This window comes from Equus caballus, chromosome 6 (assembly GCF_041296265.1).
Source record: "Equus caballus isolate H_3958 breed thoroughbred chromosome 6, TB-T2T, whole genome shotgun sequence".
Taxonomy (NCBI): domain Eukaryota; kingdom Metazoa; phylum Chordata; class Mammalia; order Perissodactyla; family Equidae; genus Equus; species Equus caballus.
The window spans coordinates 64,872,673-64,892,796 of NC_091689.1; the positions used below are offsets into that span (position 1 = coordinate 64,872,673).

Here is a 20,124-nt window from a genome sequence, read left to right on the forward strand (position 1 = left end):
TAAGTAGAAGTGGAACGATCAAACATTTGTTGAGCAATAACTAGGAGTCAGACTCCATGTTAGGCACTAGGATAGGTGTGATTTTGTTTAATCCATACAGGAATCCTAGTAAAAAGGAGGAGTTATCCCCATTTACAGATGAGGAAACAGCCTCAGAGCTGGGGTAGCTTATCTCCGATGCTATTATTTCAAAACACCTTGATCTCTAAATCCCCATAAAGGTAACTGATTCCTCTAACATGACATTAATGACTAATCTTTGAAATACAAGTGCTGAATCACTTTTGGAAAATTCAGCAATTATTTTTCAGGAATTCCCTTAGATAAAACTAGTCCAAAAGCCAATGGAAATTAGCTTGCCTGATAACCTTACCTAACATGAGAATAGCGTTTCAGCCTAATTGCTATCTGAACTAATTACTCATGATATGGCATGGGTTATGCTAGTCTATTAAAAACCATTAAGACAGAAGTCGTGTGGCTTTACGGTATATAGTTCTCATTCCCACAACTTACATTTTGATGGCATCTGTTACTCTCTGGAAGAAAGCCAGAATTTCTGAGTAAAATATATCAGTCCTAACAATGTGGACATTATTATTCCAGAAAGCCAACTGAGAATTGAACAAGATCTTACGGTAATGACTAGAACTGGGAAACAAGAATTTTCCTCAGCACAGCAGGAAGAAATCTTTTTATTAAGGTTATGAGAATGAGAGATGTGAACATCCCGTTATAATTTTAAAATAAATTACTTAGGTTGGGTCACTATTTCAAAGAGGCTTCTATATATTGAACAAAATCCAAACCATTTTGCTCTAGATATTTGGGTTTGCAGCATAATTCCACACTAAAACTTATTAATCAAGTTGGGTCACAAGATATCCACAAACCGATCAAAACACTTCTGGGTTCACCGGCTGATGGAAAGCTAAAATCCTCTTTCAGAGCCTTCCTATGAAAATGGTTTTTCTCCTTTCTGGTTCTACTTTTTGATGAGAAAAAGTTCTACTTTCTACTTAAAATCTGAGTGGTAAATTATTGGCATTATTATTAATATCATTAATTGTTATTACTATTAAAATACTATGTGTCCTTCCATCTAAGGGTATGCTTTCCCAGATTTACTCCCTCTATACACTCCTCCTTGGACGGCCTCATCCACATCTGTGACTTCAACTATCAAGTAGACTCCAGTGACTCATAAATCTTTATGCTCACTTGACAAATCTTTTTTGAATGTCCCCTATATACCAGGCACTGTTCTATGCTCCTGGGATACCCTAGTGAACAAAAGAGACTGAATCTTACCCTTGTGGTAGTTTATCTTTTCTAACTTCTCCTTGGAATTGCACACCCATGTCTTCAGTTTCCTATTGGACATATGCACTTGGTCACCCAGATTGGACCTACACACTTAGATACTGTGAGGCAAACTGAGAGCATCACCTCTCCTCAGCTGACTCTTGTGGAGCTCCTAGGATTTAGGTTGACCCCCACTGCTCAACCCACCACCCCCAACTATCCAAGGTCAGATACCTAAACCACCTTCCCCTTGCCTTCAGTAAGTCCTCTACCTGATCTTTTCATATCCATCATTTCTTCTTGCTCTCCAGTGGTATTTCATATCAACTCTCATCATTGATACTGGGTAATGAAATATTTCTCCCTGTCTTTTTCTTGCTCCAGGATGGCCCCCCTGAATCCATTTGTTACACTGCCATGGAACATGCTTTCTGAAATACACATCTGATCTTGTCTCTTTGGTTCAACATCTCTGAGAGGCTTCCTTTAGCTTCCAAGGTAAAGCCAAAACTTCCATGCACGCGAGGCCCTTGTGATCTGGCTCCCGGTTAGCGCTTTACCTCCTGCCTTTCTAGATAACCTCACTCTTTCTCTAGGCAGGCCAAACTGCTCCCTCCACCTGCTCCGTCTCATTTACCTGACTCACTCAAGCATCCAGGCATGACCTCGTGAGGCCTCCCTTCCCAGGCTGTCGGCTCTGCAGCGAGCTCTGCCGCTGCGCTGTGCCATCCCCACTCCTTAATTTGATTTCTCTGTCTCCTGTATTTCACCAAAGCTTCCAGAAGGAAGCTACAGTATCTGCCTCAGCATGAATCCCTAGGAGCCCAGTGCCTGAAGCACGATAAGCACTCAACCTGTGTTTGTCGGATGAAGAAATTTTTAACTGATGGAAAATGATTTATTGGTCTGCATTTTCAAGGCAGTTTGGATCATACCTCAATTGTTGTAGTTTAGAAATGAAGAATTCTAATTCCTTAAAATATTGGAGAAGCAGAAAGAGCATTCCTCCCTCCAGAGGATGTCTTTGGGTTTTGGGTTTCTTCCCTTACCTTTTCTCCAACACTTGGCTTACATATATTTGATCTTGGTCAAGTTTTACCTGTTTCTTCACCAGGAGAAGGCATGGCTAGAGATAAAATCATAGACGTTGGCCCCAGAAAAAACTGTGTTTGGATCTGATTCAAGCACTTATTTGCTGAGCTCCTTGGATAAGTAATAAATTTCTCTGAGCCTCAATTTACATAGAGTGGGTATAATTAAATAAGACAACATGCAAAGCTGCTAGCACATATGATAAACTTAATTAGTCTCCCTTCTTTTTCTCTGTTCTCCTTCTCTCTTTAAGACACACACTTTGCCTGGAATGTATTCCCCTCCATCCCTTCTGACAAAATCCTCCTGATTTTTTAAGGTCACACGCTCCTCATAATCTTCTCCATGTAATTGTCCCTAGTCCCTGAAGCCAGAAAGAAGTGTCCTGTCATCTGGGCTCCACTGGCTCCAGGTCTTAGTCACGTTGTTTAGCAAATCTATGCTGAGTGCCTACTCTGTGTTGGGCATTAACCTAGTGCTGGGAACACAGCAGTAAACAAACAGACGTATAAATGCCTCAGTCATAGTGGAGAGGAATCAGTATGTCAGTAAGTATGAAAACCATATTAGGTCAGACTAATGGACATGCTCTAAAGGGTGATAGGATAGAAAGTAACTGGAATGCGGATGTCAAGGAAGGTGCCAGGCATAGAAAGAGCTGGGGCACAACAATGCACACACAGGCACCCACACGCCAAGGCTCTGACCAGGGAAAAAGCATGGATTTTCGAGAAAAAGAAAAGGGCCGATGTGGTTGTACTGTAGTTGGCTATAGAAGGAGGGATGAAACGAGACTGGTGGAGTAGGCTGGGGCCAGGCTGTATAAGAAGGCTACGGAAAAGAGTCTGGATTTTATGCTAAGTGCTACCGAAGGGTTTTAAGCAGGGGTCTAACTGTGTAATTTGTTTTAACATTTCCCCAGCTGCTGTGTGTTTGCGCGTCTATTATATGTCTCATGAGAGTTCTGATTTGCACTATCATTTCTGGTGAATAGACCTGTCCTTTCTATTAAATTATGGTTCTGTGAGGGCAGTGACGATGTTTTATTCTTATTTCTATCAGTGCCTCGTGCGTAGTGTTCCCCGGCAAATGCTTGTCAAATTAAATGGAAACATCCTGCAGCCTCCGTCTTTCTTGCCTGCAATTGTAATAATTGTAATTGTGATACTTCTAATCTTTGTAGGAAGCTTGCAGTCGCCAACCAGCTCTGAATGAGTACATTTTTCCTATTTGAATTCCTCTCGGGCCTTCCTGCCATTGTAGGGTTGTCAGCTGACTTCCTGTCTCCCAGCCAGGTCTCCGCCCTGCCCTGGTCTGCATGTTTACAGTCCCTCTTCTGTGGAGCATGAGATATGCTGCTGAGAGCACAGGGTACAGCCAGCCTGGCCTGCTCTCGAAGGAACCACTGCTGCCAGCTTTATATATCGTACAGCTTCAAATCATCACAGGACTTGTATTGACCACTTGCATGTGCCTGGCACAATAAAGGACACAGCATCCCTCTTCACCAGCTGTGTAACTTCAGGCCAGTTACCAGTCCTCTCTAAGGCTCAGTTTTCTCATGCGTAGGATGAGGACAATGATAGCCAACTGCCTACATGGTTGTTATAAGGCGTTAAAAGAGATCACGTACGTCAAACACTTAGCACAGCACCTGCACACAGTCAGAAAGCATCAAATGTCAGTTATCTTAGTGGCAGTGGTGTCCATATGCATGATTTTATTTATTCTTCATAGCAACTCTGCAAGGAAAGTCTTCTTATATCCAGGGCCATAGATATGGCTATACTAGTTGCTAAAACTATTGCAGTATTTCCCAGTTGCCAAATCAGCCATGGTCCCAAGCCCTCTAAATACCCTCCTCCTCCGATGGTGCTGCAGCCTTCTCTGCCCAGGTTCTCCCCCTGAGATCCCAGCCCTTTCCTGCTCCCCATGACCCAGCAACTAAAGGGACAGGGCCAGCACAGCAGGAGGCCTCCAGGATCCAGGTGCCGGTCAGCTGCTTCTATTCTGAGTGCTGACTGGCTGATTATATTTATTTCATCGAAGGGTAAAGTGAAGTGCAGAGGAGATAAGCAAAGTCACCAATCTTTCAAATGAAAATCCTAAGAAGTCAAACTTCAGAGCCTAATGCCCAGGTTTATTCCTTTATGCCCAGCTTCTCCTTAAACACTCATTAAAAGCACTAACAAATGCCACTTTTGGCTTCTTTAACTTTGAGGACTACCCACCTGGACACCACCAGATTCAGTTTCTGATCAGTTTCGGAAGTTGTCAATGACATCTCAGAGTCAGCGCCTCACCTGCCCTCGTCTTTAGCCTCATCCCACCTCCATCCATGAATTTCATTTAAACACTATCGGACGCAAATCCTTTTACTCTCACTTCCAGCACTGATGAAGACTCTGTGCAGAGGCACTGTTAAGTACTCACCATTTCACAAGCTAAAAAGAGGATTAGAAAGATGTTAACATGTACACAAAAATGTGGTAACTCATAGATCTTACACGTGAATCCTAAATAGGAAATTCGAATCATGTAGAGGATAGATCCCACAATGACAGTGAAATCCAGAGTTGGGAATTGAAAAAGATCCCTCTTAAATTGAAGACACATGTCTGGACTTAAAATGTGGAAAGTGAAAGTGGTGCCTCCTTGAATGTACAGTATACATTTACTCCTTAATTGTGGATTGTGAGCTGCAAAGACCCCCTTGTCTTGCCTTAAAATGTAAACATTTAAAAAAGTATCTTATTAAGTTCTAAAGTCTTTAAGATAGGTTTCAAAGACTGAGCAGTTACATAATTGGCTTAATTAGATCCAATTACACAATTAGCATAAATTAGAAATAATAGAATCCGAACATATAATTTCATAATTATGACACATAACAATAAGGCAGAAATTAAGTTGGCAAATGGTGCTAACGCAGGAGGGGTGTATATAAATCTCAGAAGACTCGATGTCTTTCATGAGCCCAAACATCTCCCCCTCCAACAGTTACTGTTTGAAAATACAGTTTAACTAAACAAGACTGATTTTGAGTTCCAGACACACAAAACAACATCTGGAAAATTGTTAGTTCTTTTCTTTCCGTATGGGTGACTAGGTTTCTTTTCTATCTCATTAAAAGGACGATCACTCTCTTTTTGAGCTCTTAACAGATTATTGCAAGAAAGAATTCATTCTTTCCTTTTCTTTGCTGAGGAAGATTTGCCCTGAGCTAACATCTGTTGCCAATCCTCTTTTTGCATGAGGAAGATTCGCCCTGGGCTAACATCTTATGCCAATCCTCCTCTATTTTGTATGTCAGTTGCTACCACAGCATGGCCAGCAACAAGTGGTGCAGGTCCATGCCCTGGAACCAAATGCAGGCCACCGAAGCAGAGCACACCAAACTTAACCAGTAGGCCATTGGGCCAGCCCCAAGAATTCACTCTTAAGGGAGAGTTATGCTGAAAAATCCACCAATGCATACGTCTGTCCGTCTGCTAGGAGAGCAGCCTCAGGCACACCCCTGAGGATTTGTGCATGTGTGGGAGGAGCTGGGCTCGAGAAATACTGTGAAAGAGACGACAGAGGGATTAAATTGCCTTGCCTCTCAAATCAGCCACCCGATTTTTAATATTGCATTCATTATACTTGGTTCAGGTGGCATAACCCTTCCTGCTGCATCTTTATCTTCCAATTTTAAAACGGGAAAGATGACATTTCACTAATGAGAAATTCATGTTCCAAACTCCTGCAGCTATGTCGGTGTATCTTTCTGTAAATTATGTCCAACTACCAGAGGGCTAGGAAGAAACCATTCATTTGTTAATTCACTCATTATTTTATTTATTCATTCAATAAACATTTTGAGCTTCCTCAAGAAAGAAACTATTTCGTATTTATCCTTATATGTCAAACCCATAGCCCAGCTGCCAGCATACAAGAGGTAATCAATGTTTATTAAATTGCTTTTAATACATATTACAGATATTACCTGCCCCGGTATTGCACAGAACAAAGAACTATGCTATACCTGGTTGTGACCTTCAAGAAACTTACAATTATTTTTTTGTGTCAAGACAGATAATTATTACGTTAACCAAAACATGAGTTAAATTGTCCTAGCTGACATTACCGTGATGTCGAGGAACACTTTTTAGTCAAGAGTGAAATAAGTAGAAAAGCTTAACAGTGCCATGCACCAAACTGAGAAAATGGTCCCCAAAAAACCATGGTCATGGGGGTGGCCAGCCAGGGTCTTGGTTGCAGCTCACTACACCAGAACACACGGGGGGGGGCAGCAGTTCTCTGAAGACACATGGTACCTGCTCTTCCAGGCGCCTCTGATTTTGATCCCACTGTTTGTCAAATTAACTACTAAATATCCCCAATGGCCCCAAACATATCTCAGCAAATGAACACTGGAAACCTGAAAATGTCCCCAAATTGTTAGAGAAACATCTAAAAGCCTTGGGTATTTTTTCTAATGATCTCTATTTTGTTTGTTCCTCCTCAGTCATCATCCTTTGGGTAATGGGAGAAGCAAAGGGCTTAGCGATGCTCAAAGGCCATTACTAGTACAGGCTGGGGGATTTGCCCTTTATACCCTTGCCTCTAGTTTACTGAATTCTCTTTCATTATTTTTACTTTCCTGCATGGTCCTTCCTTTTCCCTTCTCATTTTCTGTTCCCAATAAATATGACTGCAAAACACCAATTCCCTTATCAAAAATGAGGGTTTGCCTGCCAGAAGAAAATATATTCCCTCAATATCTTGATCTAGTCAGATCTCCCCTAACATCCAGAAGATGCTTTGTGTTAATTCAGATACTCAGACAGTGGATGTTTAAACAGCCTGGTTTAAGGTTTGGAGGCGGGGATAAGAAAGTTTTAAGTTTCTGTTAATATTCTGGAATCTTGATCCTATTACTGGAAAGATACAGATGCACAAATATATTTCCTAAGATTTTAACTCCTTGAAGCAATATATTAATTTATTTGTAATGTATGTTTTAATGCATAGTGTATAAATATTCCTTTTGACATGGTAATAAAGAATAAAGTTGAAGCCTTGAAAGTGAAAAAGTATATCCCCCAAACTTGTTACATTCTTATTTTTTCTCATTTCACCAGAAGAAAAAAGGCATTTGCTAAGGGTCCCAAGGTACAAATGAGATTTACTTAAACAGTGCAGTAGAATTCAGATGAAGTGTTTTGTCCACAAATACGAGGAACTTCCTTATTTTCTTCTGCTTAAATCCATGAGCATAAAAGCTACATCAATCATGAAGAATTCAAAACTTCTTCTAAAGCCCTATTGATAAACCAGCACTTCAAACAACTGGTAAATGAACCTACCTTTAAGTCCAAAAATAAAAATAGTAGGAAAATATTTGGAAGGTTTCCTACCAAACTGTTAAGAGTAGTTACCCCTGGGTTGGAGAGAGAATAAATACAGTCTTTGAATTGGGCTACAGACATGCTTCAACTTGCTCCACTCTCTAAAATCTTCTCTCTCTCGCAAGTTCAGGATTACAAGGCCATAATCTCCACAGAGCTTGGAATAGCAGATTTTCTGAAGTAGGTTCATCAGCTACAGGTTTTTAGAAGCATTTCCAAAAATGCTATCTGAGTAAATGAACAATCATCTTCCATGTGAATGACTTTCTGTTTCCATCAGTTCTAAGCTTAATATCACTGTTCCTTCTCCTGGCCATTAAAATTCAGGAACGGTGCCCATTCTCTTGGATGTGCACTGCTTGGATGAGAATGAGACATTTCACGTTGGAATAAGCATGTGAGCTTTTCTCCCTCCTGTCATGGTTCTGGAGAGATCTCTGACAGAAGAGGACGTGCAGAAATAAGGATAAGTACGTGGATACTTAAACATTGAAACACAAGTGCCTGGCAAAATGCTGGCTTAATGTTAAGGCTAAAGATGGGTCAACATTTTCACAGCAGTCTTCTCTTTATTGTAAAACTCACCTGATGATTTCTTTACTACAAAATCCAAAGGCTTTGACTTGTCTCTTCTTTATGGCCTCTTTGCAGTAATTGATGCTGTTGAACTCTGACAATGAAATGCTCATCACTTGGCTTTTGACACACTCCACTTCCCGGTTCTCCTTCTGCCCTTTTTATTGCTTCTTTTCTACTTATTTTACATCTTTTTGTACATCTTTTACGTCTTTCTTCTTTTTCCTAAATGGAGGATGCCCCAAGTTCTGTCTCTGGCTTTCTCTTCTCTTCTCTCTTTACATTTTCTCCCCCTCCCACCTCCCTCTAATCTGATGGTTTCAATTGTCATTCCATGTGGACCGTCACAGTGAAAACTGTCAATTACTGAGTACCCACACTGTGCTGCACACTTTATACGCATCATCTCACTCATCTTACACCAATTTTCTGCCTTTTAGATGAGGAGGCAGAGTCTCAGGCAGGTTCAAAGACTCAATCAACATATCTAAGACCACACAGCAAAGAAGTGATAGAGCCAAAATTTAAGCCTAGATCTTTTTGGCTCTAAGGCTCATGCTGTGGTCACCACATTGTCCCTCCTTATCTATGACTCGGCCTCCAGTCTCACTTCAAAATCAACAAGTCTTCTTCTCTGGCCAGCTTCTTCTAACAAAGAGACTTTCTGAAACTGATACACCACCTTTCTCCTAAAGACCAGGGTCACAAGGCCAGGCATCTTTGGCTCATCTTACAGCTTCCCACCTCCCCTGCTCCTACCTGCCCCGTCCCATGTCCCCCACCTCTAATCTCATCAAATGCAAAAACCCACCTCTGACTTCATCTTTCCCCTCACCAAACCAGCCTACACACCACTGCCTGACAACTGTCCTAGACCATTCTCTAGTTAAAACCTTCAATGGCTTCCCATTGCTGATGAAATAATGTCCAAATGCCTACACTTACTGCTCAAAAGTCCAATCTATTTTTTCTGTCATAGCTCTCAGAGCTTCCTTACAGGTGAACTATGCGCCAGTGAAACTGGGCAAATAATGATCCCCAGAGTGTCTGAGAGTCTCACTTTTATGCCTTTGTTCAGGCTGCTCACTCTTACAGGAACTCACTCTTAATCCAGCAGACACCCCCCCCCCCATCTACCCTGTCTGATGATTGTCCCCCAACACACACACACACACACACACACACACACACCAGTTCCCCTGCACCACCTCCCAGCTGGATCTCTCTCTACATCTGTAAGCCTTCACAGATTTTTATTTATTCCGCTCCTGGGGAGCTCAGCCTATTATGCTTTTATTCTCCACTCCTTCTTACTAAGCTCTGTGTTCCTTGGCAGAAAAGGAATGTAAAAGACTCTTCAGTGTATTCCCTGAAACCCTTTAGTCCAAGAATGGCTGCCCAATAAATATATATTAATTAAATTTACTCAAACTTTGATAAAAATATAACAATGTGAGGTCACATTTTAAATGTATTGCTTAACATACTTTGTCCCCCCGAGCAAGCAGAGACAAAATATTTCACACAAATAGTCTCTGAGAATCTTGAGATCAAGAATGTATAAATAACGACTATGAATGCATATTCTCATAATGATTACCTTTCTTCCTAGTTTAGAAAGGAGAGAGGGAAGAAAAGAAAACATGAGGGAAAAGAAAGAATATTAGGTTCTGCCCACAGTCATATGAAGAATGTAGAGAAAACACCTTATAGTATGATGCAAGTCAATAACAAAAAAGCATGAAAAATACTGAACTATAAAAATTCAATTTACATGTAGCTCTCCTGTAACACACACATATTGTCAGGTAAGGTAAACTATTACAATATTAACTTATTAATATGTTAGCCTCTGAAATATTCTTTGGTTGCTCTCTATATTATGGTTTATGTCTTCCTAAGTAGATGATAAGCTCTCAAAGGGAAAGATACAGAGCCACTGTTACCTGGCTCTCCTGACACTTTGGCTTTGGTGCTTACTAAATGTTATCCTTAGGACCAAGGAGCAGGGAAGCCCATGACTCTTCTAAGGCTTCATTCTCAAACAGTGAACACAATGTTGTAGGATGATTTTTGAGAAAAAGAAAATCCAATATACAGCTATGTTTATTGTAAGAATGCAAGAATATGTATCAGATGCCATGATACTCACTCACTAAATATTTATCATGGATACACTAAAGTTGTAACTTTGACTTCTCCTTAAGCCAGTTAGTTTCAATCTTCTTTGAAACAGAAGAAACTCTGAATCATCGACAGCCACACCCTCTGCGCAATGCTACTGATCTTAGTGAGGAGTTATAAGCAACTGGATGTGGATCAGTGCAAATCCATCGCCAACACTGGTAAATCTATCTAAAGTGTATACTGACAGAAAGCCAGTGCTCTCCCACTGAGATCGAACCTTATGTTTTTCCCAAACACAGTTTAATTTCTTAAACGCTTGATTTCTGAAATGCAAGGAATTTCTTAAAGTATGAATCTTCAGTTCATATTTGCCAATGGGAAAGTTCCAGATTTAAGGAATTGAGACATCAACAATGACAGGAGGCACGAGGTCAGAAGATGACAGACATAACCGAGATGGTGCTATTCATTGCACAGAAAATTCTTCAGAAAATATCATCTGCGTATTTGAGACTTAGGTTTGGTTCGTATAACCAAGAAGTCCATTGGGAACAAATGATGAGGCCAGAAAGGGGCTCCTCAGTGACTGACAGTTCTATTTAAAAGTTAACACAATGACTGCTATTACCTTTATATTTTGAGAGAAGGGTAGGGAAGAGAAGCAGAAAGCATACGAAATGCAAGAGTCCCAGAATAAAACCCTCTGATCACTCACCACAATCATTTGAGCCACGTAACTTTCAGGTCCAGTGTATTCAGTTGGGTCTTTAACCTTCACCAGGACCAGGAAGTACAAATAATGCCACATGTTGTGTTCTGACTTGATGTGCTCCTCAAATGAAACAGTTTTATTATCAAATTTGTCTCGCTCGAGTCCTGCAAAACACAGGAAACACAACGTATGTAATTTGTCATTTAATCAGCATTCACTTCTTAGCATAAAACAAAACATAATAATTATTGCAAAAAATGCTTTCTGTGAGAGTGTGCCAATTTAAAATGTTATGATTAAAAACAACACAGTACACAAGACCTCCTGAAAAAAAGGCCATAGTTTATAGATTTCTTCCCAACTAACATTTTTTTTCCCGTGGATCCTTGGAAAAACACAGTCCAATTACAGAAGTAAAATTTGCACATAATTTTAAATATAGCCACATCAAAATTGTCAAATTAAACTGGACGATAAGTGTAAGAAAAAGAAAGTCGAAATGATTGTGCAAGAAAAGGCACGCTTGCTAATCAGGATGGAAAACAAATGTCATTTCATGCAGAAAACTGAGAAAAAAGAGGGAAGGCAGCTGAGAAAGTCATCTCTTCAAAACCAGTGAAAGGCAAGTGAATGTGCACAGCAATCTGTGCTCTGAATGCAATAAGGACTCAAAGACTCGTCCAGCTGTGTTCCCGGCATTTTGGGGAGAGGACGGTCTGCTCAATTTCCAGGGCATATTTTCAACCTCTGGAAGGAGACTGAAGAGAGGATCTGGGTAGTAAGATTCTTTTCTCTCAAAGGTTGAACAGTGGATGAAAGGAAATGAATGGAGATGAAGAAAAACATCTATGGAAAAATGAATTAGCCTGCCAAGTAAAATGGCATGTTGGGATTCAGTCTGGTTTTCCAGTTCAGATATTGGAGAAAAAAACCCAGGAAACTGGGTTCCAATCCTGGCTACTCTTTTCCTAATTATATTTTTAAAAAACAAAAAGAAAAGAAAGAAAGAAAGAAAAAAGGCCATTTGACCATTCAGACGTTTTAAATAGTACAATAAGCAAAAAATCTGTCCCCTATGAAGGGGTGACCTTTTAAATTATATTATTGGATATTTTTATGGAAAATACCATGAAATTTGGCTGGCTGATGGCTCTGCCTCATCTTATTTGACCTATCATCATCATCTCAGCAGGCCTCAAATAAAATCTAACCCTCTTCCCCAAACCTGCTCCACCCACAGTCCTCTTCTCATTCCATGACAACTCTAGTCTTCCAGTTGTTCAAGCCAAAAGTCTAGGAGTCATCCTTGAATCCTCTTTCTCTCTCTCACATATCACATCCAATTCACGTTGAAATTCTTTTGGCTCTACCTTCAAAACATATCCAGATCTGATCACTTCTTACCACCTCCATGGCTACCACCCTGGTCTGAGCCATTATCATCTCTCTTCTGATGACTTCAGTAGCCTCTCAGGCCTCCCTGTTTTCACTTTTATTCTCTATGGCCTATTCTCAACGCAGCAGGCAGAATGATCCTTTAAAAACCTAAGTAGGACGGTGTCTCTCCTTTGTTCCAAACCCTGTAGTGGCTCCTCACTTCCTCAGAACAAAGCTCAAAGTCCTTACAATGGTCTATAAGCAGTGTTGCCAGATAAAATACAGGATACCCAGGTAAGTCTGAATTTTAGATAAACAATGAAAAGTGGTGGAGCATGAGCATGACCCACACAATAGCTATTTACTAAATCCTAAGTGATTTGGCCCCTAGCCTCTGGAACCTTGTCCCCTACTATCCTCTCCCTTGCGAACTCTTACCCAGCCACACTGGCCTCCTCACTGTTCCTTGCACAGAGATCTCTGCTTCAGGGCCTTTGGACTGTTTGTTTCCTCTGCCCACAACACTCTTCTCTCTGATCTCTCTTTGACTAACTCACTCACCTTCAAGTTTTTGCTCCAATCTCACCTTCTCAATGTGGCTTAACTTGATCACACTATTTAATCCTATAATCTGTCCCTTCCCTTTTGCCAACACTCTCAATCACTCTTCCCCTTTCTGCCTCTTTTTCCTCTAGTGCTTATCACCTCCTAACAGATTGAATACCGCCCTATCAAAGTTGTTAAGTTAAACTGCACTACAAGTTTAAGATAAAGAGGTAAAAATAACTGTGCAAGAAAAATCCTGCCTGCTAATCAGCACAGAAGAAAGGAATGCCATTTTATCCAGGAACTTACATAGAAACTTATTATGTTTATTATTTATTGCATGTCCATGGGCAGATATATTTGTCTCTTTTTTTTACCAATGGTCCCAATAGCTTAGAACAGTGCCTGGTATATAGTTGGCACTGAATAAAATATTGATTGAATGAATTAAAAACATTTCACTAGTGAAGTATTATTCCATTAGGATGGCTATAACCAAAAACAGATAATAACAAGTGTGGGTGATGGTGTGGATAAATTGGAAGCTTCATACACTACTGGTAGAAATACAAAATAGTGCAACTTTGGAAAATAGTTGGGCAATTTCTCAAAAGGTTACATAAACATATAGTTACCCTATGACCCAGAATTCCACTCCTATGTATATAAACAAGAGAAGTAAAAACATATGTCTACACAAAAACATGTACGTGAATGTTCACAGTAGCATTATTCATAATACCAAAAAGTGGAAATAACTCACAAGTTCATCAACTGATGAAAGGCTAAACAAAATATGGTATAGTCATACAATGGATATTTTTCTTCAATACAAAGGAAAGAAGTACTGATACATGCTATAAGATGAACCTTGAAAACATCCTAAGTGAAAGAAACAAGACACAGAACAAAATGTATTATATGATTCCATTTATATGAAATGTCCAGGATGGGCAAATCTATAGAGACAGAAAGTAGATCAATGGTTGCCTAGGGCTGAGGAGGATGAAAGGTTTGACAGGGGTGTGGAGTGGTGATGGCTACAGGGTATGAGGTTTCTTTTGGGGGCAATGAAAATGTTCTAAAATTGATTGTGATGATGGATACACAACTCTGAGTACAGTAAAAACCACTGAATTGTACACACTAAATGGGTGAGTGGTAAGGTATGTAAATTATATCTCAATAGAGCTATTACAGAAAAGGAAAAAAAGAGAGAAAATGTTGAAGTAGATTTTTCCCAGAATTCAATTCAATTACTTATCTTTTGCAAGGTACATAGGGCTATAAAAATAATGCATCTACTATCTATTAATCTGGAATATGGTAGAGGAAACAGACAACTTGTGTTATATTCTGAAGAGGTATAAACTGCCAAGGAAGCATAAAGGAGGGCAAAATGAATTCTGACTAGATACATTTTTAAAGGTTTAAAAGAGGTGTAAAGCTTTAAATGTCTGGCCTATGAAACATGATTATAGCAAGTGGAGAAAGGATCAATGGTAATAAAAGGTACTTAATTTTTATTGAACACCTATTTATATTGACAACTGTAAAGATATCTAAATATACTATTATAATTACAATAATCCAATCTGACCTTTTAGCATGTGAGGAAACAGATTCAGAGGGATTCAATTAATTGCCCAGGTTAACGCCTCTAGTTAGTGAAAATGTCAGTGGAGTCAATTTCTGACTCCAAAGCCACGTTCTTTTGCCTCCTGGGCAGATGAAATAGCATGACAAAGCTAGAAATGAAAGCAGATGACCTGTCTGTGGGCATGTCAATTCCTCTGGTGTGGCCAGAAGAGAACATTCAGAAATGGAGATGACAAGGCACAAATCACGAAGTGCTTGAAACGCAAAGCCAAGGAGCCTGCACTTTATTCTGCAGACTTTTGAGTGAAGCCTAGCAGGTACAGAGCTGTGCTTTAAGTCACTTCCTGTGGCAGGATTTTGAGGAAGACTGTCAGGAGAAGAGGCTGAGGGTGAGGACATCAGGGGACTAGGGCAGTGGAGGGGAATGTAAAAGAGGGGAACTGGTTGTGTTTCATCTTCACTGGGTCTCACTCTCTAAACTTTATTGTTCATTCCCATGATTTCAACCATCCTCATGCTAATGATTTCTCAATCTTTCTCCCCAGTACTGACCCTTCTTCTCAACTTCAGTTTCTATTTCCAGCTGCCGCCTGGATAAATCCTCCTGGATAGCTTGTGGGCATGTCAAACACAACTCATCAAAAATTTGTTTCTTTAGCCCTTCTTTGCCTCTGTTAATGAAGTCCCTGTCAACCAGGGAACTTGAAGTCATCCTCAGGCTCATGCACTGACAATCCACTCTGTGCACATTTCTTGTAGTCACTCTGACTTTCTCACCATTCTCCAAGCACACCAGGTCCTTTGAGAACTCTATGCCCCCATCTAGTCTCTTTCCCGCCTTACAGGTATCCCTTCTTCAAGACCCAGCTCAACCACTGCCACTACTCTGACTCCCACAGACACAGCCAGTTAGTTGATGCTCTCTGTGCCCACAGCACTTTGCTATGAAAATTTGTCTATTTCTACCTTAGCCTCTACCACTTTATTGTCTGGTTTATTTTAGTAGTACCAGTACCTGGCATAGCATCTGAAAAACAGCAGGCATTCAACTAAAGTTGACAGAATAACTGAATACATGAATATGAGAGACTGAAGAGGAATTATGGAATGAAAATTTAAGAGAGCTTGATGTCCAATTAGAGGTATACATTTAGGAGGAATCGAGAATAACTCAGAATTTTCTGACTTGAATGACTGAGTTTATGATAATATCACTACAGCAGGAGAAAAAAAGAGAAGGCAGAGATTTTGGAGGAAGGATATGTTTGATTTGGGAGGTGTTGAGTTTAAGATGCCTAAAGAACAACCAGTGTTGGGAAAATCAGGTAGGAAGCTGGAAATTCCAAACAGAAAGGTCAAGATGTAAAAACACTGGTTCAAGTATAAATGACACAAAATGAATAATGTAAGCCAGGGCATTGGATGAGATGAGATGACCAAGGGAGAAAGAAAGGAAGGATAAGAGGAGCTTTGTGTGCTCAATACAAACTTTTCAGGAAAAAGAAGACCGTATATTATGCAGTGTTTCCCACATAGTATGACTAAGGATGGGCACACACCCACCCATCACCCAGGCATCCTCATTCTTCTTCTCTGCTTTATTTTTCTGTCACCATTTGACATTCTATGTATGTTGGAAAATAAGCTTGGCAGTATTTTTTGTCTATTTTTGTTCACTGCAATATCCTGGTATCTAGCAGATGTTTAATAAGTAATTGCTGAACGAATAAACGAATGACTGACTTTAATGCATAAATACAGCTAATAAGGGACTAGTATGCTGAGAGAAGAACATAGAAGGCCCGTCTCTGACAATATACATCATCTAGAAAGATCTTTAATTCTAGGAACTTAACTATCCTTATGATAGGAATTCTGACTTAATATTAAGTCCTTTCTCCATTTTGTTATTTTGTCACACCTCGTCTGTTGACATCTCCTTTTCACTGGACTTTTAGCCTCTGGTAATTCAAAATTAATAATGAATATGGATACCAGAGCCAATTTCTATGCTTATTGCTTCAGCTCTGTCATCTGCTAATCATCACTCTATCATGATTGCCTTCTGGATCACTAGCAATTGTTTTCTGAGTCATAACTCTCAAATGTCTGGTCATTGCCTTCAAAGCTAGAGAAGTCCCATCCGTTCTCATTGCCTGTCACAGACCCTACCTCCTCTGTTGCTACCATGGATGTCACTTGGAATGCTCCTGGAGCCAGTTCTCTCCTACTGTGGAGTTCTCCCCTCTGTTATTCGATACTATATCCCTCTTTGGATCACAGCTTAACACCCAACTCTTCCAAGAACCATTTCTAGATCGACCACAACTATGTTATAGTCTACTAGTACAACTCCCAAATATTTCAAGTGTTTAAATCATTGTTGTAATTGAGTTCTTATAATATAGATGGTATGTATTAGATCTTATATATGGTAAGCGATTCCAGGAACGAATGCACATCTAGATATATATTATCATAATGCTTCTCACATATTTCTAATGCACATGTGGTCCTTTGAGCACAGAGTAGAGAACGCTTATGCTGCTGAGGTTGCAAGGATTAGCAGCTAAAATTGCCTGGGACCACTTTTCAATTTTAAAAAAGTTTCTATTTTATTTTAAATGCTCACACTAAATTTGTTCCACTTTACAACATTCTATTTGTTCTAATATAAAAATACTATTTAAATTTACTCTTAGGTTAAACTGCCTAAATGCCCTCAAATTTTTGAATAAATGTGAAGCTTCTGGAAAACAGACCATGTAGACCTAACATCTCCTTGTGACTCCCGATATATCACCCTATATCCCTCTGGGCTTGTGCATCCCCCAGAAACAATACCCTGCATGTGACAAAATTTGGAATAAGTTGCAATCAGTGCACCCAGGATTTCTGTCTGCAGTATGTATCAATTTAGTACTTACTAGCCTTAGTTTCCTTTTATAGATTATAAGCCACTTAAGTACAGAGACAATGTTAATTCGGAACCAACTTATTGGATAGTCATTCATTAGGCAAATATTTATGAATGATACACAATACATACAATGGAAGCATAAAAATGGACAAGACATAGATCTGTATCTGTTAAAGAAGAGAAATTAACAAATATAGAGGGCTTACTGTCAGCTAAGCACTGAGCTAGGCATTTTGATATACACAATCTCATTTACGCTCACTATAACCCCCAAACATGGCATTATATTCCCCACTTTCCAGATGAGGGAACAACAGTTCAAGGTGAAAGGAAACTTGGCCAAGACCCCATAGCCTAGATGTGGAACCATTGTAAACTTATGTCTATTTGACTATAACGTTCACGCACTTTCTACAATATGACAGCACATAGCATCTAGCAGAGGAGATAAGACAGCAAAAGATCTGCACAGTAGCATATAGCAACGAGCGGTGTCAGGAATTTAGGAGCAGACATGTTTGCTCTGGTTAGTAAGATGGGAGAAACCTTCACAGAACAATGGCCTTAGATCTGGGCCTCAGAGAGAGGGCAAGAGTTTAACAGCTTAGGAGTTTTGGCATTCCAAATGGAAATACCATACTAGAATACAGGGAGAGTCTAGAAGTTACAGATGAATAATGCAGTTGGACTGGAACCGGAGCTATAAATAGGAGAACAATAGGTGCAAAGGTAGGCAAAGAAAGAAGGGGTCCAATTGTGGGGACCTTTCACGCCAGGAAAACTAGAGGTTTAGAGTTATAAACTGTGTGATGCTATTGATAGCCTTTTGAGTAAGAAAATGATTAATTCAAAGTGGAAAAATTAGTCTGGCAACACTGAGCAGATCATTTGGGGGTGCGAGCCAGGGTGAGTGTGAAAAACCAGGTGCGGCTCTGGGAATAAAGGAAAGGAAGCGAGTGAGATTGTGAAAGCAGATTGATTAACACATTAGGTAACTAGTGCACCTGGAAGAGGAAAAGGGAGATGCTAAAAACAATGGAGGAGTTTTCCCAGCCCAGATACCTGAAGGCACAGTGGAATATCATTAATTGCAATATGGAAGTCAGGATAGGTTGCTGGGTTACAGGAAAGAGATGGAAAGGCATGATGAACTGGTTTCTAGACACAGTAACTGTGGCTGCCAGGAAGTCTTGTCTTTCTAAATGTTAGTCAACAACTGAAAACAAAGGACAAGTCTGGAGAGAGGTTGGGGCTATGGTTGCATATTTGGCTATCGTCTGCATAAAATGGCGTTAAAGAGGAGGGCAGAGAGAAGAGATAAGGAGTCAGTGATAAAATCAGAACCTTTTATTTAGGGATTGGGAGAAAAAATAGGACCTTGTGATGGAACCAGAGTACAAGCAATCTGAGGTAGAAGAAAGGTCAGCAGGAAACTAATGATCAGATCTGAGAAAAACATTTCAATCTGGTGATGTGGGTTATTGCGATGTTTAAAGGAATTTATAAGTTATAGGCTTTTTAAAGAACTGTGAAAGGCCAAAGAGAATTCGGACAGTGAAGGGAAAGCTTAGAGGAACAGGAAGGGTGGTTAAGTGATGGGCTTATTTTGCTGTTCACATTTTTTGTTACTAAAATATGGGAGACAGGACCATGTCTTAGAATGAGGCTCACACCCTACTGATACATTCTTCCAAAGAACCCTGTTTTTCAGAGGTAGTGTGCTGACATAACAGTTATTATGATTGCAAAGAAAAGGGCTTAGAGGAAGCAGTGTAAAAGCAAGATCCTAAGATGCATGGGAAGATTTTCAAGGGCAGCATCTTTTTCTTCCGTGGAACTCACACCCTTCCATGCAATGGCTCTCTTCCTCAAATCATCGTATGACATCCTCCTAGGCTCCATGTCAGTCTTGCTTTCCTCCATGTATTCTAGACATATAAAGAGAAGACTCTTCTTTTTGCCCCATTTCCTTCCAGCAAGTCTCCCCCAAGTATTGTACAATCTGGTATCTGCCCTCATCCTTGTGGGAATGACTATCTAAAATCACCAAAGCCTCCTAAATGAGAAATCCAAAGGCTCTACTTTAGTCCATATGTTACTGGCCTTCTCTGCTTGGACAGAGTTGATAATCAATCCCTTTCTTCCCAAGGCTGTGCTCTCTCCTCACTTCCATGTGCCACACATTCCTGGCGCTCCTCACACCATTCTGCCTGACAGGTTTGTGTGTGTGTGATTCTCTGTCTCTCTCAACTCTTCCATGCTGATATTTTCCACTTAAACTCCATCTTCTCTTCTTACTCAGAAATCTTTCTCCACATTCCAGCTTTTACCACCGCATACAGGCTGAGGATTCTTCAATTATTGTCTCCAGTGCAGACTCATTCTCTGTGGACCACTGTGCTGGGCATATCCCACTGGGGTGTTCAGTATGCACCTCAATTTCGATACTCCAAAGCCAAACTTAGCATATGCCTATCTAA

The 20,124-nt window shown here is 40.1% G+C and overlaps 1 protein-coding gene across 2 annotated transcripts in view; it reads right to left on the bottom strand.

The window, feature by feature from the left end:
* The window catches only part of ITPR2 (inositol 1,4,5-trisphosphate receptor type 2), a 466,150-nt gene that overhangs the window by 39,776 nt on the left and 406,250 nt on the right, over positions 1-20,124 (bottom strand). For both annotated transcript variants that reach the window (XM_023644092.2, XM_023644091.2), the window contains one exon: positions 11,206-11,366. In XM_023644092.2, coding sequence (XP_023499860.2) covers positions 11,206-11,366 — 161 coding nt within the window. The remainder of the gene's footprint in view (positions 1-11,205; positions 11,367-20,124) is intronic.